The sequence below is a fragment of the Gastrolobium bilobum genome, unplaced genomic scaffold, assembly GCF_033153095.1.
Source record: "Gastrolobium bilobum isolate Gb01-03AN ecotype WA unplaced genomic scaffold, APGP_CSIRO_Gbil_v1 utg1262, whole genome shotgun sequence".
Taxonomy (NCBI): Eukaryota; Viridiplantae; Streptophyta; class Magnoliopsida; order Fabales; family Fabaceae; genus Gastrolobium; species Gastrolobium bilobum.
Genome location: NW_026897857.1, coordinates 298523 through 321360, shown reverse-complemented (window position 1 = coordinate 321360; position 22838 = coordinate 298523). Strand labels below are relative to the sequence as shown.

Genomic DNA, 22838 nt, shown 5'->3' with positions numbered 1-22838 from the left:
CCTAAAAATATAAGAAGACTCTTCCCCTTCCCTTCCCATCAGCAGCCCACTTCATTCTCTCTCTACCTTGGAGGTTTTCAAATTTTCTCCACCTTCTCTCTAAGATCCCACCACCTAAACTTCATTAAAATCCAAAACACTCTTCACCAAAGTTGTTCCCCTCATCATCCTCTTCAATAATATCCTATTTTTTATTTTGAAAAGACAAATTTTCGTGGGGAAAACCTTCCCATACAACAGCGATTTTGGAGCTTCTTCATGCCATGGAGATGTTATTTTGAGTTCTCTTGGAAGAACACTCCTTGGTGCTTGTTTTCTTGAGTCTAGTGTAAGTTCCTTACATTTTCTTCTTGAAAAACCCTACCTTTTCTCTTTTAAATTCATGCTCTTGGTTCTAAATCCTTGAATATTTCATGAAGGTGGGTTCTTAGTAAAAAAGAAGCATTCTTGGTAAGTAAAGGTTGGATCTTGACCTAAAGGAGCCATCTTGGAGAGGTAAGGCTTGAATCCATGGAAAAGATAAATCCAAACCCTTCTTCCTCCCACTTTCCATTTCGTCCATAATAATTATATGTTGATAATGATGTTGTAAATTATTAAAAATGGGGTCTTGATGGTTAAATGTGTGGTAGAGGTATAAAACTCAAGAAAGATGAAGACTTGTAAGAAAAAGTGTCACATTTGGCTTGTGTGTGAGTTGTTCTTGATGTGGATGAACTAAGAACCCTAAAAACTCCATGCTTTGATTCTTCCCTCTTCATTAATATTAGGGTTTAGGGTTAAAATTAATAAAGGTGACACCTTTGAGGACTAAAGACATAAAGGACTTAATTAAACCATGAAAGTGTGTTAAAAAGACAAGTAAAAACCTTAATCTTATGACTATGCAATTCAACCATATGGATATATATTAGGGTTTGATGTCTTAAAATGGTTCTAAGACTTAATTAGGACACTAATGGAGGGACCAAGTGAGGTGGATTAAGCATAATTGATTAATTAAATCTTAAACACATTTAAGGCTAAGTAACCAGTCTTTATGCAAAATTGGAGAGAGCATATCTCCCTCCACAGAGGTCATATAGGGTTGTTCCTTATATCAAATTGAAGCTTGCGATGTTAGCTATGTGGTGTCAAAATTTGGTATCAATGGAATATGTATTCCATTCTGTATGTTTGTTTGAGTGAGGACTGCACAGGGAGGCCATATGCAGGGGTGTTGTACATGGCTGCAACTTCTACGAATTATTTCTCCCTCTGTACTTACTCAAATCAGGCTAATAATATGTCGAATTAAAGCTAAAGGTGTCTAGTTGTCTACATAAAAATTTGAGAGCAATTGGTTTAGTATATTTTCCAGAAGCGCAGAAATGGTAAAGAATGTTTAGGGCTTTGTTCGGAGTTGGCAAACAGTTTTGCTTGTCCAACTTCAAATGGTGATAACCGGAGCTAGGAAACTCCAAATGAGGCATGTGATATCTTGTGGGAAATTTAATTGAGTCTAGATTAACATACTAAAATATTAGAATTTTATAACAAGTGAGTTACGCTCAGTAACTAGAAAATAGAAGCATGTACAGTTATGGGAAAACCGTAAAAGTGATATTTAAGCTAAGTGGGCTTAGAGGAACCCTTAGTAACTTATAATAATCATAAATAGGGCTTGGATGAGTTGAAAATAATCTAAGCTACCTAAGTGAGCCTTGCATGTGATTCTAAGTTATGTAATTAATTGAAGATTTAGGTAGCTTGTAATAATGCACTAAAATACGTAATTATGTAATAATTGGTCTAGACTTGTAATGGACATATTATTGGCATATGAGTATGAAAAGTGGAATCATTAAATGATTAAGTCGTGGATATGACTTGATTAATTAATATGTAATTAATGATATGAATGGTTCCTACTCTAGGTGTGCCTAGAGAACCATACACTTGAGGATTTTGTTGGAGCATATGTATACTATTGGAGTGTGTGCTTGTGCTAAGCTCCCTGAGGTAAGCTCCTAGTTATAGTTGACTCCTCTCTCTTGTGGCCCCACCATGATGGTGGGCATTATGGTTATATTGTATGAAAGTATATGGTATTATGTATATGTGCATTCATTCACATTCATATAGTTGTTATATGATCTTGATGTTATGATGATGCACTGATGATATATGTTATGAGGATCCTAGCCAGTGATCATGGTATGTAGGCTGCCTATAACTTGACTCTGGGAGCTATTTCATACTGAGGTTGTGTTGACTTCTATGGCTTGACCCTGGAAATCACACATGTGTAACCGTCTATGGCTTTGACCCTGGGGTTACACAAGGATGATATGATGATGCTATGTTTTTGCTGTATGTTTGTATTATATGCTTTATATCTGACTTGTCATGCAGGAAGTGGGCTCAAGGGATTAGAGGATTAGAGGATCCTCTATGAACCTTGAGCTTACTGAGATGTTGTTATCTCACCCCGTTTGGGGACATCATTTCAGGTACCCAAAGTAGTGGTGATGCTTCTAGGGGCAAGGCCCCCGCATTGGAGTAGATGATGATGTAGCTGATGATTTTATATTATGTTTAGATTTAATGTTAGCATGTAGACTTGTTAACATGCTGAATTATTTTATGGAGATTATTGTATGTGTTTATTTAGGCTTATGATTGTATCCTTAGAGCTATGAATTAATTACTGATATTTTTATAATTTGAATTAATATAGACTTGATGTATGCATTCAGTTAATTTGGGCATGGAGCCTTCTTGTTTGTATTGACCCATTGAGGGGATTGCAGTTCGTGTGGGACTTGCAAGCTGTCTGTTTAAATTATTATATTTATCAGGTTAACTGTATGTGTGGGACCAGGTTCTCAGTTATCCAAAATACAGCTGCTATGCTGTCCGTGAGACTCCGTCAGGAATGACACTTGATGTCATATCTTGATGGTCAATGGCCACTAATACTGGCTCATGGGATTAATTACTAGATGTATGTTTAAATTTACGCTTTCGCAGTATCTCACGTGAACGTTTTTAGAAATATTTTTATAAAATGTTTTGGAAAAATTTTACTCGTATTTTTATAAGATGTTTTATTCCTTTTCAAATAAAGTCTTCCACTGTGAATGTTAAATATCATGTATGTTAACAACCGGAGTACTACGGGGTGTTACATTCATCGCCAGAAAGGAGAGACATATCTTTTCGTCAGTTTCGCGGCAACCTTGTTGAGTGTCTCTCATCGTAGTTGGTTTGGTCCGATTTGATTTCAGGTATGGTGTTCTGAAGCCCTAACTCTAACTTATTTTGGACTCTCTGTGACCTTCTTCCACTCATTTCTCAATCTGAGTTTCATATTCTCTCACATATCCTTTTGTTCCTCATCTTCCACCTCCACACTGGTCGTTGTTGAGCAAGACCGAATCATTTTGTTCCTCATCTTCTAAACCCAAAACACGATTTTTATCTTTTCTACAAACCAGTTTTATAAAAATAAAAAATTAAAAAAATAAAACAGACATGAGTGAACTTTAAATTTTTAGAAGTGTGAAATTTTATTTTATTTTCTTTTTGTGATATGGGGATGGTTATCTGATTTTCATTGTTGTCTCTACAAATTGTAGGTTAAGTATGTTTGAATGGTTGTATATATGAGAAATTATTGTAGTGCATCGAATATAAATAAAGATAAATTTTATACTACATATATATATATATATATTTAATGATTTTTGTTACTAGGTGTACGATCTGTGTTTTTACACAGGCAACCCCTTGCTGTTTTACCCACTGATGTATGTTTATTCGGTTGAGTAAAAGTTTTACTATACAAGCATCTCATTGATATTGCAACTTGTCATTACTGCACTTTGACCAATTACCATCACATATTTTATTCCAATATTTGGTTGTGCATTTGAATCCCTTTATATAACATGGATTGTGACTTAAATTTTTTGATTACATAAGCAAGGAGATTGTCAGATTTTGTTATACTTATGTTCCTCGGTTGATGAATATATTATACACACCAGAATTGCATGTTAACTACTTTAATGATGAACCTGAACAACCTTTGATACTCTGTGAGAGTTGAAATGTTATATGATTGATCTTTTGTATTATTTGTGGCTTCTATTTTCTGGTGTTGTAAACAAGTCAATTTTGGGTCTTTTTTCTTTCTAATTTCTAGTTCCTATTATATTGATTATGAGACTGCATTTTTTTCTGCAAGTTGAAATTTACCTTATGCCAAATATCACCCTTGTTTGCAATCCGTTCTCTTACACTTATATTAATGATTGAATTTTCATTGATAAATTTATATATATATATATATATATATATATATATATATATATATACTTATCATCAGCTATGGATTTCATTGATTGATTTAGTTCTCGTAGACTTGTTATTGCTGTCATGAATGAAATAGTATATAGTACCTGAGCTACTCTTGTAATTGTCCAATTACTTTTATGAAAAATATGATGATTATAAAAATTATGTGTTGTAAATGCGTTTATTATATTCTCTAATCTTTGATACTGGAATTTGTGAGTATTAATCTATTTGCATTATTTTATTTATTTATTTTATTGCTGATTCCTTTTGATATTTCTGAGTTTCCTTTATTTATTAACAGACCACTTTTCTTTCGATTTGCTCACTGATCCATATTGTAGTACAATGACACCCAACAAAAATAAGAAAATTAAACATGGTGCTGAAAAAGGGAAGGCAGTTCAGACGCCAACAACAAGAAGTACAACAGCAGCCCAATCTTCTTCCACCCCTCCAATTTCAGAACGAGTATGTCAGCGTCTCCAGGAGCTAGATGCAGGCAGGTTAAAAATTCATTATGAAAGAGGACTTGACCTGTCTCATGAAGTGGGATACACAGAGCTGTATGTTAGGGAGCATGTCATGCCATGGCAATGGGAAGTCTTTGCAAGCCACCCCTCTGTTAAGGCGCCCATCAAGTTGGTCCATGAATTTGTGGCCAACTTCCCTGATGAAGATTCACCACTTGTAGTTCCTGTCAGAGGAAAGTTGGTTGACATATCCCCTGCAAAAATTAAGGAGGTATATAACCTCAATAAAGATGGGGATTACAATTGGTACTTGAAGTTCCTTTCTGACCGAACTCAGGAGAAGGTCCATTCCATTATAGCAGAGAAGCTTACTGGAAATCCCAATACAGAATGGGATTCTGAAAAGATGTTGACTATCAAAATGACAAAAGAAGCACAAATTTGGGCCAAATTTGTTAGATATCGCATTTTTTCAAAGCTTCACATGAATCACCTGTCCATGAGAGTTGGTGTAGTGGTATATTGTATTCTGCAAGGTTTGTCCTTCTACCCTGAGAGGCTCATACATCAAGAGTTGTGTGAGAATGCTAAGAGATCATCAGGGCCATTCTACTTCCCATGTTTGGTGAAAATATTATGTGATGCAGATGCAGTTCCTCCTTCTCCTCAAGATGGAGCATTGGTTTCAACTCCTAATTCACCAATCAATGAAATCTGTCTGAAGAGGATTGCTGAATCTAGTCTTAGAAAGAAAAGAACAACATCTTCATCTCAACCTTCTCAAGGAGCAGCTAAGGGGCAGGTGTTTGAAATGAGAGATCAAATTAAGGAGTTGCAGCAATGTGTGAAGGGGATGATTCAATACATGAAAACCTCTAGACAATGTTGTATAAAATCTTACAGAGAAACTTTTCCTCACGAGGAGTTTCCTGCAATTCCTTCCTATCTTTTGCAACACCTTGGTGATGAGGGAACTTCCAATGCTGCAGAGCACAATTCAGATGAGCTAGTTGATTTGGATGATACCTTCTCTGAGAGTTAAAATCTCTTGTTGGTAACCAGGTTCTTAATTTTTTTATTATAACATTTATTTATTTATTTTTCAATTTATTGTTTATATGTATATTTATGTTTTGCCATTTGCTGTGAGGACACAACTATGTATTAAGTTTGGGGTGGTATACAAGGTATATATGTTGTGTTGATTAATTTTGTATGCTGAGTTTAAGAAAATGATAAAAAAAATTGTAATTTTTTAACTTGAAAAGTAATAAATTTTTTGATTATCTATACATACCATTATCATGAACTCAATTATGTTGATCTTGCATATCTTATTAGCTCTATGTCTATGTCATATTCTAATTAACCAACTTATTTCATATTCTAAAACTCTGGATTGAGGAACCTTATTTCATATTCTAATTAACCAACTTAGAATGACATAGACATAGAGCTAATAAGATATGCAAGATCAAAATAATTGAGTTCATGATAATGGATGTCACATGTATAGATAATCAGAAAATTTATTACTTTTCAAGTTAAAAAATTCCAATTTTTTTATCATTTTCTTAAACTCAGCATGCAAAATTAATCAACGCAGCATGTTTACCCTGTATACCATCTCAAACTTAATACATAGTTGTGTCCTCACAGCAAATGGCAGAACATAAATACATATATAAACAATAAATTGAAAAATAAATAAATAAATTAAGAACCTGGTTACCAACACGAGATTTTAACTCTCAGAGAAGGTGTCATCCAAATCAACCAGCTCATTTGAATTGTGCTCTGCAGCATTGGAAGTTCCCTCATCACCAAGGTGTTGCAAAAGATAGGAAGGAATTGCTGGAAACTCCTCGTGAGGAAAGGTTTCTCTGTAAGATTTTATACAGCATTGTCTAGAGGTTTTCATGTATTGAATCATCCTCTTCATACATTGATGCAACTCCTTAATTTGATCTGTCATTTCAGACACCTGCCCTTTAGCTGCTCCTTGAGAAGGTTGAGCTAAAGATTGTGTTCTTTTCTTTCTCAGACTAGATTCAGCAATCCTCTTCAGGCAGATTTCATTGATTGGTGAACTAAAAGTTGAAACCAATGCTCCATCTTGAGGAGAAGGAGGAACTGCATCTGCATCACATAATATTTTCACCAAACATGGGAAGTAGAATGGCCCTGATGATCTCTTAGCATTCTCACACAACTCTTGATGTATGAGCCTCCCAGGGTAGAAGGACAAACCTTGCAGAATACAATATACCACTACACCAACTCTGGTGGACAGGTGATTCATGTGAAGCTTTGAAAATATGCGATATCTAACAAATTTGGCCCAAATTTGTGCTTCTTTTGTCATTTCGGTAGTCAACATCTTTTCAGAATCCCATTATGTATTAGGATTTCCAGTAAGCTTCTCTGCTATAATGGAATGGACCTTCTCCTGAGTTTGGTCAAAAAGGAACTTCAAGTACCAATTGTAATCCCCACCTTTATTGAGGTTATATACCTCCTTAATTTTTGCAGGGGATATGTCAACCAGCTTTCCTCTTATAGGAACTACAAGTGGTGAATCTTCATCAGGGAAGTTGGCCACAAAGTCATGGACCAACTTCATGGGCGCCTTAACAGATGGGTGGCTTGCAAAGACTTCCCATTGCCATGGCATGACATGCTCCTTAACATACAGCTCTGTGTATCCCACTTCATGAGACAGGTCAAATCCTCTTTCATAATGTATTTTTAACCTGCCTGCATCCAGCTCCTGGAGACGCTGACATACTCGTTCCGAAACTGGAGGGGTGGAAGAAGATTGGGCTGTTGTTGTACTTCTTGTTGTTGGTGTCTGAACTGCCTTCCCTTTTTCAGCACCATGTTTAATTTTATTATTATTGTTGGGTGTCATTGTACTGCAATATGGATCAGTGAGCAAATCGAAACAAAAGTGGTCTGTTAATAAATAAAGGCAACTCAGAAATATCAAAAGGAATCAACAATAAAATAAATAAATAGAATAATGCAAATAAATTATACCCACAAATTCCAGTATCAAAGATTAGAGAATATAATAAACGCATTTACAACACATAATTTTTATAATCATCATAGGTTTCATAAAAGTAATTGGACAATTACAAGAGTAGCTCACGTACTATATACTATTTCATTCATGACAGCAATAACAAGTCTACGAGAACTAAATCAATCAATGAAATCCATAGCTGATTATAAGTATATATATATATATATATATATATATATATATATATATATATAATTTATCAATGAAAATTCAATCATTAACAGAAGTGTAAGGGAACGGGTTGCAAACAAGGGTGATATTTGGCAGAAGGTAAATTTCAACTCGCAGAAAAAAAAATGCAGTGTCATAATCTATATAATAGGAACTAGAAATTAGAAGAAAAAAAGACCCAAAATTGACTTGTTTACAACACCAGAAAATAGAAGCCACAAATAATACAAAAGATCAATCATATAACATTTCAACTCTCACAGAGTATCAAAGGTTGTTCAGGTTCATCATTAAAGTAGTTAACATGCAATTCTGGTGTGTATAATATATTCATCAACCGAGGAACATAGGTATAACAAAATCTGACAATCTCCTTGCTTATGTAATCAAAAAATATAAGTCACAATCCAACATGTTATATAAAGGGATTCAAATGCACAACCAAATATTGGAATAAAATATGTGATGGTAATTGGTCAAAGTGCAGTAATGACAAGTTGCAATATCAATGAGATGCTTGTATAGTAAAACTTTTACTCAACCGAATAAACATACATCAGTGGGTAAAACTGTGTAAAAACCCAGATCGCACACCTAGTAACAAAAATCATTAAATATATATATGCAGTATAAAACTTATCTTTATTTATATTCGATGCACTACAATAGTTTCTCATATATTCAAGCATTAAAAATACTGAACCAACAATTTGTAGAGACAGCAATGAAAATCAGATAACCATCCCCATAACACAAAAAGAAAAAAGAAAAGAAAATTTCACACTTCTAAAAGTTTAAAGTTCAAACATGTTTATTATATTTTTTTAATTTTTAATTATTATAAAACTGGTTTGTAGAAAATATAAAAATTGTGTTTTGGGTTTAGAAGATGAGGAACAAAATGATTCGGTCTTGCTCAACAACGACCAGTGTGGAGGTGGAAGAAGATGAGGAACAAAATGATATGTGGGAGAATAGGAAACTCAGATTGAGAAATGGGTAAAAGAAGGTCACAGAGAGTCCAAAATAAGTTAGAGTTAAGGCTTCAGAACACCATACCTGAAATCGAATCGGACCAAACCAACGACGATGAGTGACACTCAACAAGGTTGTCGCGAAACTGACGAAGAGGTATGTCTCTCCTTTCTGGCGGCGGAGATTGATGAGGTTGATGAAGGGAGCGCGTTGTTGGTGTGAGAAATCGAACAAAAATAGATGAACTAATGGATTTCGCTCAAACAGCTGTAGACGATGATGATTAAAATGGAGCTTCACCTTGGAGTTTGAAATGGGTCTGTAAAGGATTTAGGAAAAGGAATAGGAGTACAAATGACGGTGGAGAAGAGTTCGAAAAGAAGAAGAAATAGTGTTTTTGTTTTTTTTTTTTAAATTGGGGTAGAATAGGTAAAAGCTGATATAGCAGGGTATGGTCACATCATTACTTTATGAAAAGTTCCTCTTTTTACTATCTACTGGACAATTTCAGAGGTGCAATAATGGTTCATATCAGCTTCTACAATCTCTATTCAGCTAATTTCATAATTGAAACTAGTAGCTGAGACTATTTATGCGCATCTCATTGGGCAAGAAGAAGATTTGAGGGAAGATGAGAAAAATAAATAAATAAATAAATAAATAAATATTCTGACCTTATCAAATTTAAAATAAATAAATTGGGTCAGAGTATAATGGGTTGAATATAATTGGGCTGGTACACAAAAATGGCCCAATTTATTTCATTAAACCCCTGAATTGTTTATTATTTGGGCCTAATTAATCTATAGAAACTCAATGCACAAGTAATTCTACTCACCGTAAAAAAATCATTGGGCTCATCAAGTTGAAATTTCCCGATCAACAATTCTACTCCCTACCCATTTTATGTTAACTTTCAGATAAAAACAAAAAAATCCAATATTTTTAATTCACGCACAATGTGATTACTCAATTATTATTATTATTATTATTATTATTATTATTATTATTATTACCTGGACACAAGCCCATAACACCATCCCTTTTTTATTCTCCTTCCTTTCTCTGCTCAATTTGGTTCCATTCAAGTCATGTGTGACTTAAAATAGTCACTCACTCCAAACTTAATTATTTGCTCACTCTCACAGTTCACACTCAGCAATTTTGGACCATTTTAACTCTTCAGTCAACTCCCTTTTTATTTCAAAGAACAAATTTTCATTGGCTTTAAGAAGATAGTACTAACACATGGGCAATAAAAAAATTAGCAAGACTCCTACGTAGCATCTATACTACAACACCTATGTGACAAAATACAGACTCATGAAGACTTAAACAAAATACAACAGATAAACATCTACTTTAACTAACTAAAACTACTGCAGCAAAATATTGAGTGATTAAAAAGGCTCTACCAGAGGAACGATTGCCTTGTCTCTGGTTATTGGTTCACCTTGATAGATTTTTAATCTCTGTCCATTCACCTTGAACCTTCTACCATCCTTGTCACACTGAATCTCTATTTCCCCGTGTGGAAAAACTTCTACAATTTCAAAGGGACCAGACCATCTTGATTTCAGTTTGCCAGGAAATAGCCTTAGCCTAGAATTAAACAACAAAACTTTTTGTCCTGGCTCAAAACCTCTTTCCTGAATTAGATTATCATGCCACCGTTTCATTTTTTCCTTGTACAACTTAGCATTTTCATATGAGTTCATTTTAAATTCATCTAAGTTGATTAACTGAAGAAACCTATTCTCAGAAGATTGTTTGTAGTTCATATTTAGCTTTGCAAGAGCCCAATAGGCTTTGTATTCCAACTCCAATGGTAAGTGACATGCTTTGCCAAAAATGAGTCTGTAAGGTGAGCAACCTATAGGAGTTCTATAAGCTACTCTATATACCCACAGGGAGTCCTCTAGCTTCAGTGACCAGTCCTTTCTAGAAGGACCAACTACCTTCTCTAAAATTTTCTTTTTCTCCCTATTAGTAACTTCCACCTGACCACTTGTTTATGGGTGGTAGGGTGTTGCCACCCTATGTTTGACACCATATTTAGTCAGGAGACTTTTAAATTGTCTACTTATGAAGTGGCTTCCTCCATCACTTATTATACATCTAGGTGTACCAAACCTTGTAAAAATATAACTCTTTATGAACTTGCACACTATCTTGGTGTCATTAGTGGAAGAGGCTACTGCCTCCACTCACTCGGATACATAGTCTATAGCTACAAGGATGTACTTATTACCATTTGAAGGGGGAAAGGGACTCATAAAGTCTATCCCCCATACATCAAACACTTCCACCTCAAGAATAAGATTTAGAGGCATTTCATTCCTACATGTGATATTGCCAGTCCTCTGACACCTATCACATTTACTAGCTATTGTATATGTATCCTTAAAAAAATTTGGCCAATAAAAGCCAGCTTCCAATACCTTGGAAGCAGTCCTTACACCACCATAATGACCTCCATATGGGGAATTATGGCAGCTGTGCAGAGTTCCCTCTTGCTCCATTTCTGGTACACATTTATGCAGAATCTGATCTGCATATTTTTTTAAGTAAGTGTGGATCATCCCAAAAATAAAATTGTACATCATGGAGAAATTTCTTTCTCTGATGCGGATTCAAATCCTCAGGCATCACACTTGCTGCCAAGTAATTGGCAAAGTCAGCATACCAAGGGCTGTTTGAAGAGCTTATGGCTAACAGAGATTCATCAGGGAACATGTCCCTTATTGGTTCAAGATCTTGCTCTGTTTTATTGGACTTAAGCCTAGATAAATGGTCAGCTATTTGATTTTGGGTGTCATTATTATCTACAATTTTTACTTGGAACTCTTGTAGGAGTAACATCCATCTAATAAGCCTTGGTTTACTATCTTTTTTTCCATTAAATATTTTATTTCAAAATGGTCAATGCGTACAATCACCTTTACTCCAAACAAATAACTCCTGAATTTCTCAAATGCAAATATCACTGCAAGGAGTTCTTTCTCAGTCACAGTGTAATTCAATTGGGCACCTTGCAAGACTTTGCTTGCATAATAGATGGAATGGAAAATCTTTTCCTTCCTCTGCCCTAGCACAGCACCTAGGGCCCACTCACTAGCATCAGTCATCACCACAAAAGGCACGGACCAATCTGGCGCCACAATTATGGGAGCTGAAATTAGTTTGGTTTTTAGCTCTTCGAAGGCCTTCATGCAAGGCGCGTCAAAATTGGATGGTTTATTCACCTCCAGTAGATTACTTAAGGGCTTAGCCACCTTAGAGAAATCCTTTATAAATCTTCTATAAAACCCAGCATGGCCTAAAAAGCTTCTAATTCCCTTGACATCTCTAGGTGGTGGTAGCTTCTCAATGAGTGCACTCTTAGCCTTGTCTACCTCTAAGCCTGATTTAGAAACCTTGTGGCCTAGGACTATACCCTCTTGCACCATAAAGTGACATTTCTCCCAATTCAAAACTAAATTAGTTTCCTCACATCTCTGTATAACTCTAGACAGATTTAGCAAGCAATTTTTGAATGAGTCTCCAAATACAGAGAAGTCATCCATGACGACTTCTACATACTCATCAATCATGTCATTAAAAATGGCAGTCATGCACCTTTGAAAGGTGGCAGGGGCATTACAAAGCCCAAAAGACATTCTCCTAAATGCAAATGTGCCATATGAACATGTGAATGTTGTTTTGTGCTGGTCCTCTGGAGCTAAAGGTATCTGGTTGTAACCAGAATACCCATCAAGGAAACAAAAGTATTCTTGGCCAGCAAGCTTGTCAAGCATTTGATCTATGAAGGGTAAGGGGAAATGGTCTTTTTAGTGGCTGCATTTAATTTCCTAAAGTCCTGACAAATTCTCCAACCGGTTATGGTCCTAGTTGGAATAAGCTAGTTGTTTTCATTGAGCACAACTGTGATACCTCCCTTTTTAGGGACACAGTGCAAGGGACTTACCCAACTACTATCACAAATGGGATATATCACACCAGCATCTTCAATAGAACTGTTATTTTCATTAATTAGCCTTATCCTATGCATACAAAAAGAAGGGCTAATGCCTCTAATATCAGCCATGGTCCAACCAGTGGCTTTCTTGTGATTTTTAAGCACATTTAGTAGCTGAATTTCCTCATTGCCTTTGAAGGCAGATGCAACAATTACTGGGAGGGTGTTATATCTTCCCAGAAAAGCATATTTGAGGTGAGTAGGGAGTTCTTTCAACTCCACTTCAGGTGGTTCCATAATGGATGGTTTAAGAGGTTTGGTGATTCTTTCAAGAAGTTCAAGGGACTCAAAATGTTTATCACCAAAGAACTTAGTATGATAAGATGTGAATGCACATGCATGATCATGTTCAGATGCAACATCCTCATTAATTTCAAAAACGGCAGATTCGTTAATTTCAAGATTTTCTTGAACATGGGCAGCAACCAAGTGATCAATGACAGTTATGGAAGGACAATCATCAACATCATCATCCACAAATTTCATGGCTTTAAAAACACTAAAGGTCATAGTGTCATCATTTACCCTCATTGTTAGCTCTCCTTTTCTAACATCTATCATTGCACCCCCTGTAGCTAAAAATGGTCTTCCTGCTATAATAGGAATGTTTTCATCAACTTCACAATCAAGGATTATGAAGTCAGCTGGAAAAATAAATTTTTCCGCCTTTACCAAAATATTTTCCACTTTTCCTTCAGGGTGTACAATAAACCTATCAGCTAGTTGGAGAGTTAATGTGGTGGGGCAGATTTTATTCCTAGTTGCTTAAAAATGGAAGCAGGCATCAAATTAATGCTAGAGCCTAAATCACATAAAGCTCTACCAATATACCTATCCCCTATAATATAAGGAATTGTAAAGGAACCTGGATCCTCTAACTTAGGAGGTGCTTTGGTGGAGAGGATGTTGCTGCAATCTTTAGTAAGTGCCACTGTCTCAAACTCCTCTATTCTCCTCTTCCTGGATAGGATGTCCTTCATGAATTTGATGTAGCTTGGCATGTTTTGAAGGGCCTCCACAAATGGAATGTTGATCTGGAGTTGTTTGAGGATGTCTAAGAACCTCTTGAAGTGCTGCTCCTGGTTTTGTTTTTGGAGCCTTTGTGGAAATGGAACATTCCTTGCCCTTGATATTGGTTGAATGCCTTCATTTTTCTGCATAGGTTTGGCTGGCTCCTTTGATTTAGGTGCTGATTTTCTATTTTGCTCAAATCACTATGCTCCTTGTCGTTTTCTGAATCTTGCACTTCAATTACAGTATACTCTACCCCTTCATTTTGTTGAACATTTTTTTCTGCCAACTTCCTCGAGGTAGAAGGCCTAATAACATGCTCTGGTTGTTCAACCTCTCTTCCATTTCTCTAATGGAGAGCTTTACAAAACTCATTTCCATCTCTCCTTGGTCCTTCAGTATCACTAGGAAGATCCTCACTGGTCTATTGCTAAGGGAAGATGCAATCTGCCCCATTTGTGTCTCTAAGCTCTTTAAAATTGCTCCATGACTTTGAAGCATGGCCTCATGACTTTGCAACATTCGATTTGACCACTACTCATTTGGAGGAGGTTGAGTTTCTGCATTAAATTGCCTTTGCTGATCTTGAGGATTTTGTGAGTTAAAACCAGGTGGAAAAGGAACTTTTGGCTGATAAGATTGCTGCCATCCTTGGAAGGACTGATGTTGATTTCTATTTCCAACATTTTGATGGTAATTTTGGCCCTGATTCTGGCCAAAATTTCCACCTTGTTGCTGCCATCTACCTTGGTTGTAATTCCCTCTATTATTATAGTTTCTATTATAGTCACCAACATAGAAGGCTAAAGAGGAGTTTCTTGGGCACTCCTCAAACAAATGGGAATCATAGCAAAGTGAGCAGATTAGTGTGGCTGCAGCTACTTGGGCAGGTGGCTGCTGTTTGGTTTCAGCCATTTGCTTGACTAAAACCTTGACAGTGTTATGCAGTGCTGCCATCTCAGCTGCCATGGAAGTGACTTCACTCACCTCATAAAGTCTAGCTGCCTTCTTTGGAGCTTCATCTCTCTGTTCAGGCCATTGGCAACTGTTCTGGCTTATTCTCTCAAGTGTCTCATAAGCCTCTGGATACCTTTTCAACAAAAATGCACCATTGGCAGTAGAATCCAAATGAGTTTTGCCTTGGTTATTCAATCCTCTATAGAAAATTTGAATGGTGGCCCACTTAGGAAGACCATGTGTAGGACACCTTCTGATCAACCCCTTGAACCTAGTCCAGCTCTCATGGATTGACTCATCAACATACTGTCTAATCCATGTGATGTCATCCCTCAAATCACACACCTTTGTGGGTGGGAAAAACCGCATAAGGAAGGCTTCCCCAAGCTCCTTCCACGTGGTGATGGACTACGCAGGCAGATCTTCGATCCATTCTTCTGCTGCCCCAGCTAGAGAAAAAGGAAATAGCCTCATCCTGATAGCTTCTATGGATACTCCATGAATATTAAAAGTATAGGAGATTTTCATGAATTTTGTGATGTGCTTGTGGGGGTCTTCCTTGGGTAATCCATGATATTGAGTCATGGATTGCAGTAGCTGTATCAAAACACCTTCGATTATTCCTAACCAAAAGGGTTCATTTAACACTTAACAAAATTCCATTTCCCAATTTTCTTTTGTTGAAATACTCAAGTCTCATTCACATGGAGTTCTTGAGTTAAAAAATAAAAGTATCAAACGAATGAAGATTAAAGAAACAATAACAATGCACATCAAGAAATTTTACCCAATCATTTTGAATACCCAGAAAAAGAAAGGAATTAAAAACTCATTTTTAGAAACAACAATTCAGAGATATCAGAAAAAGAAACATGCATTAAGAAATGAAATCAAGGTTAATCGTACAAATCAAAGTACCGATTACTAAATTAGGATTGGAAAGATTTAAACTTCACTTGCATACACCATTGATTCTTCCTTCCGACGAAGATACTTTGTCATTGTACTTCGAGTTCAAGAAGAAAAGAATAATGCATTCAGCTTTTCTAATAAAATCTAACAACACTCAGAGTCTTCTAAGAACAAGGAATAACGAAGATTAAATTTTTAAATCTCTATTCTCGTCTAAATTTTTACAACCCACAAAAATAATTAAAAACTAAAAATTCTAAAAGCTAGTAGCCGTCCCTTCTTCTTGTTAGTCCAATGGTGAAAATGTTCTTACTTCCATGAAATTGCTCCACATGGCTGCTTCCAAGAAAAACACCTAAAAAAATTGAATAATTACAATTATCGGCAAAAATAAATTAACTTGGACTTGGTTAATTTCTTTTTGAATTGGGTCATATTTCATATTCTTTCAGTCCATTTTCCTGTAATTGTCAACCTAAAAAGATATAAAATAATATAAAATAAAACAGTAATTATATAAATAATTTAGTGCTAACAATTGATCACACCCAAGCTGCTTTGCGATTTCCAGTCCTGGATATCTATATTATATCTATGTGCTATGTATTTATATTGTGCAATGTTATGGTTATGTGTTGCTTGAAATAAAATTTCACAAGTGCTATTCGTGAGATTGACAGATTGAGTCTTGAAAGCATCACAATATATAACATTCTGATCCTTTTGTATATATATATATATAAAGCAAATTTCTTTAGTTCCTTTATCTCTATTTCCCCCGCCAATTAGAGAAAGAAAAACGAGTTAATATTACAAATTGTTAACATGCTTGGAGTTTCAACCGTGAAATGAAGCCATCCTTGAAAATCATTCATTTCGTTCTATTAAAAAAAGCTGCATATATTGAAAAAAAAAGTATCATTAACTTGCACCTCATGCCAAATCTCGTCATCTAAGTTCTTTTTTTTTGGAGTTACCCAACCCTAATTATCTCTTTGAGACGAGTTGGTTCCCTCCGGTATCCCCACGAGCTTCGACTCTTTGAGCCGGCTATGGAACTAATCCGGAGTGCGGAGGAACAGTGATGGCTAAAGGTTCAGCCCCCTCCCCAAGAATGCATTCAGCGAGAATCGAACACATATCCAACCCCATTAACTCAGCGCCAAATTACCAACTGAGCTTCTAAGTAAATTTAATTGCACCGAAATATTAACTATATGAATGAATTCTCTATATTCTGTTTGAATAAGTGTATTTTGTGGTAAGAATTTATTTTAAGTTTAAAATAGCTCAGCTGTATTGCTATCATTCCATCTAGGAGGAAGATGCATCTTAGCTATTTTTTTTAAAAAAAAATAAAAATAAAAAAACATTTTAATTTAATGCACTTTTGTAATAGCATTAGGTTAAAATGTCCTAAACGGCAAAACATAGTTAATCCCCGGCTTTTTTATCCACGTGGATTAACTTTATTCCTTTCAATCAAATTGTTAGAATTTTAAATTCGGTACTCTTAATGGTATGATTGGCAGTCTTACCCAAAACTTTGTAGCATAATTTTTTTTTTTCCTCCCCAAAGTCGTGAATACACAAAGATATGTAGAACTTGCATAAGCAAGAGATAAAAATGGAAGAAAATAACAACAAAATATTAAAATAAAAAAGGAAAAATTTCAAAAAAAAAAACCCCTATGAGTTTTCTGACTTATCACTTACCCCTCACAAAAAATTTAAATCATTTACATCTTTATTTAAATTTTTTTTATCACTTACCTCCCTGATTTAAAATTTCTTTATCATTTACCCATTTCATTTAGGGGGCTAAATGATAAAAAAAAAAAATTAAGTCAACGGAGTAAATGATTCAAAATTTTGAAAAGGGAATAAATGATTACAAGAAAAGCTACACAAATTTTTTTGAAGTTTTCCCAAATAAAAATGATCCTAGTCTAGATCTTTCTTATGTGAGATCACAGGCCCAACCTGTAGAAGGCCCAATATTGGGTGGTGCAAGCACCAGCCTCCAAGATTGGGGAGGGAATAGGTGGCATAATAGATGATTGAACCTACGCCCCATTCATACAAACTGGGTCTGAAGAGTCAGTTGAGCTACAAGCTCATTAGCACTAAAATAACTTCTCATCTTTAGCATAACCACAAAATACATAGAAAAATAACAGATACAATCACCAACAAATAACCTCCAATTTCAGTTAAATATATTGTTAGATATAATAATCATTCCTGAGCACGCCCCTATGTATTTAACTACATAAGAGCATGTTTGGTGCATAGCATAGGATAAGACCTGATAGTATAAGACCTGATTGAATTTTAATACTATCCAGCGTTTGGCACGGTATTGTATAAAATAATATATTGTATAAGATAATATCATCTAGTATTTGATAATGTACTGTATAATACTATATATGATAAAAATAAATATTTTTAATAAAAATATCCTTTAATAAATAATTTATATAATTCTTCAAAAAATTGCATATGATATTAATTTTTATAAAAATTTATTGATCAGTGTGTCCAAAATATAAATTAATTTTTACAAAAATAAAATAGTCAATATTTTAAAAATTAATATATTGAAAAATTAATTTTTATTTTAATAGATTAATATTAAAATAATATATTAATTTTTAAAAATTACATTGGTCAACGATGTTAATACATCAATCTCTTATCAGGCATTATCTCTCATCCTTAGGCCGTATTAAGTTATACATCGTTTTGATGTATTAAGGAATTATGCTGTATAAGTTTATACTATACGATGGTCATACCAAACAACTGAAAATGTCATAACATATAGTATAAGTTTATACTATCATACCTTATACGTCACACCAAACAGGCCCTAAGTTAATCAGTTTTTCACATACATATTTACTCCCAAGATCTGAAACTTTATCATAGGTTACCAGAAATCTATTGGACTATTTCATAGAAAAGAAGAATTAAAAGAGAGCGTGAGTGAAAGGTGTTGAGTTCAAATTGAAAAAAGATTTAGAATTCTGTTCATTCCTACTTTGCTTAGTGGTTGATAGGTGTGTGGTAAGGTCAGTGGTTCTATTCCCATTGAGTGAATTCTTCAATTATTTTGGAAGGCGATCCTCAGAGTAATGGTAAGGTTACTCCTTTATGACCGGAATCGTCACATTTGGGGTATGGAAAACAAGGATACGACTGTATACTATCATCCCTCACCCCATCCTCGCAATATCGAGAAGCCTTGTGCACTAAGATTTGAAGATTTACAATACTAACAGAGAAGGTAAATGTTAGGATTCCCGTCTCCCACTATATCATGTTGCTTTACTGAATAGAATAATCTCTAATGGACAGAGAGGTGTTCTGTTATTACAAATAACAAACAAGAAAATAAAAACAAAAATCAACCAGAGAGATGTATCTCTCCTCATCCTCACACTGAACCAAGCTCTTCACAACACTCAGAAACGGACAACTTTATTTCCTCCCCCAGTCACACACACTCACCCAGCCTTTTTATACTTAAATTCACAGACACAATACTATAACGTAATCCCTTGAAATTTGCTGGTATTTGCTCCGGCTTTGATTCATAGTAATATGATCCAGCTTTAATTCATATTAGCTTTTAAACTCTCCACGACATCTTGTCTGCCTTAATTATGGGGTTATTATTTTCGGCCCTAACAGATGACTCTTGGTTAAAGGTGATAGTTTGCTGGTATGTTTGCTAATAGCTTTATAGTCTTTTATTCATCCTAAGAGACCTTCTCTGCAACAAAGTTATAGTATAAAAGAAAGAAAACACAGCATACACACATACATGTTAAGTTGATCGGTATGTAATATAGGAAAATGCATGTATTAATACTTTTGCATTTAGCAACAATAAACAGCTATTGTGGTAGATGACTTCCTCATAGGGATCAACCGAAAACATAGAAGATAAAACTAATACTGTCAAGATATTAGTTGCATTATAATAAACTATTGCCAAGAGATTAACTTACACTCAAGCGGCTGAGGTAGGTGGAGATTTGAGTAAAAATCTTATATTCAAGTGGAGGTAAGGACTTCCAAAGCAACAAGAAATAGGAATCATTAAGTTGCAGCATAGCATGCCACTATTTATTTTTTCTCTCTTTACGCTTTTGGTATAGAAAGCAACCAGAGCTTATTTTGATCATTATATTTCACATTCTGCAGGCAAACCCTCAAACCCACCATGCAATTGTAAATTTATAATGCAGGTATAATCCTTCTTAGGAACCTTATAATACAAATTAAACTGTATGAATTTGTAAACCAGGTACAATCCTTGCAATAAAAACTTAAATGCTTAGAGTGGAAACAACTCAGCATTGGAGAATAATTCAACAGCTGCAAAGTGAGTTTCAAGCTAAACTTTGTTGAAAATCTAAATAAATAACCCTATAACAGAATAATAGTAGCAAGGACAAAGATTTCACAGGAGTAGAAAAACACAACAGAAAAAAAAAAATTAAAAAAGAATTGAAACCTTCAGATTTGTTGACTAATCTTCATCCTCTTGGAAGACCCGAAAGCCCTTCCAATTGAATCAACAATCCTCCTCTGTGATTCGAGAATCATTTGGATCCGCTTCTTCTCCATCTCCAATCTACACCTCTGTGTTTCCTTCATCATCTCCATCTTCAAATTCTCCATCCCAATAAACCTCTCAGCAAAACCTCTCAATTCAGCTGATAACCCTGAAATCAACCCCTTCCTTCTCACCACCACTCCTTCCTCATCATCACTATCATCATCATCCTCATCTTCATCCTCATCATCATAATCATCGCAATCACGCTCCCTTGAAAACCCTAAAACTCCTCCATACTTGTTTGCTTTGGGTCTCTGTTTAACAATGTAATTAATACTCTTAGACTTGATATAACTCTCCCTCTGGTCATCATCATCATTGTAGTAGCAAACACCATCATCATCATCATCATCATCATTATCTTCATCATCTTCATCATGATCATTCTCGTTGTTGTAACCTAAAGGAGCCATAGACATGAAAGGTCGAGCCGAAATAGGAAGAGGACCGCGTTCCAACTCGTCCATGAGGCCGGAGTATTGCCAGGCGCCGCCGCGGGCCATGGCGGCGCCGGTGGAAAGGCGGTGCTTCTCGGCGCGATGGCGCTGGCGGAGCTTCTCCATCTTGTGGCGGCATTGGATGGCGGACTTGGAAGCGTGATTGGAGTCGTAGCCGCATCGGGCGGCGACGACGACGGCGACCTCTTCCCACTGGGTGGACCGGAGTGGGCCCCGCTTGAGGGAATACCATTTCTCTTGGTAAGACCTGATGAGGTTCACCGTCTCTTGGTGGGTCCATGGGATCGATTGGGGTCTCTTCGGGGGTGAAGCGTCGTCGTTTGTGGCGATTGGGGAAATTAGTTTCGGTGAGGAAGGGGTTGCCATGATGGAGTTAGCCGATTAGGGTATTTGATTATTTGGTGTTTCTTTTTTTTTTTTTTTGCTTTTGTTGGGAGTTAATGTTATTGTGGTGTTTTTATGTGATTTTGGTGGTGGGTATTGGGTGGTGTAGTTGACATTTGATGGCGGTGGTTGGTGTGGCGGTGCAGGTGGTTGTGGTGATGGTGGAGAGTGACAGGGGACATAGTGGGCTCGGTCGATGTAAGTGCGCCAGCCTGTGTCAGTGGTCACTACCGGGCACAGGCTGATGGACTAGACTTTTTTTGTTTTTTTAGAAGTTGCAATTTTTGGGCTTGAATGGGCTTGAAAGTCTGACTGTAGATTACTTTGTGAAACAAAACCACCGTTAGGCAACGATAATTCAAAACTGACAATAGTAATGATAGACTAATTGTTCTGTACGATTAGATTCTTCTGTGTTAAAAAAAAATTGATATAGTTACAGAGGAAAGTTATACTTATAAGTCTCTTTTTTACAACCCCTTACCCATATATTATAACCGTTGATTTCCGGCAATCAACGGTTATCATTTATTATAAATTAATAATTAATTAATGAGTTTAATTTGCGAAAATCATAACCGTTGATTGGCGAAAATCAAATATATGGTTGTAAAAAAAAAAAAGGTTGTAACTATAACTTCTCCCATAGTTATATATGAAATCATAATTATATAAAGGTGATAAAAAAAGAAAGAGAAAAAAAATATTAAAATAGATAGTTACAAAATCATAACCGTTGATTTACCTTCGTATACTTGTAATTTTCTCACGTGATGATGTCATATTTTTTTTATCACGAGATAATCTATTTCCGTTCTTATATATTACGTGTGTAACTAACCTATTATTTTAAATAGACAACGGTCTTATACTTTTCGTTTGATTTGGATTCCGGTTCTTAATTTTTTTTTTTTTTTTCTAATTCGAGTTTCTTAATTCGATCCAGTTCAGTCAATTAACCGGTCAAGTATGCAACTAGTCAAAAATTGGTTTCAACCGATCAAAAATTAGGTTCAACTGGTACCGGTTTTCTGGTTGAACTGGATTTTGAATAATTCCACTAAGCCAAAATTATTTTGACAAAATATTCCACCACAATTGCACTCTTGGGATTTATAATTGGTGCCTATAGTTCTTATATTAATTTTATTTGTATTTTTATATTTATATTTTTACATATATTCAATTTAAGTGATTCAACTAATGATTCAATGATTGAACCAGTAACCCATTGATCAGGTACTTTAACCGAGTCAACGACCGGTTCGAGTTACAATTATTTATGAAAGTTATTCTCTCTACTCTTATTTTATCTACTTTTACTTACCTCTTTCAAAATCGTTAGATTACAATCTCATTCAACGATAAAGATTTACTGTTTAAAATCAACCATTTTACCCCTTTTTATCTCCCACTG

The 22838-nt window shown here is 35.4% G+C and overlaps 1 protein-coding gene across 1 annotated transcript; it reads right to left on the bottom strand.

Moving 5' to 3' along the window:
• Positions 1-20179: 20179 nt before the first annotated feature.
• On the bottom strand, positions 20180-21648 carry LOC133310860 (trihelix transcription factor ENAP2). Its single transcript, XM_061511866.1, has one exon. The coding sequence runs from the start codon at positions 21401-21403 to the stop codon at positions 20477-20479; it is 927 nt and encodes a 308-aa protein (XP_061367850.1). The 5' UTR covers positions 21404-21648; the 3' UTR covers positions 20180-20476.
• Positions 21649-22838: the final 1190 nt, after the last annotated feature.

What these genes read in the sequence shown, in the direction of transcription:
- LOC133310860 (XM_061511866.1), bottom strand. Translation starts at nt 21,403, where the DNA reads ATGGCAACCCCTTCCTCACCGAAACTAATTTCCCCAATCGCCACAAAC.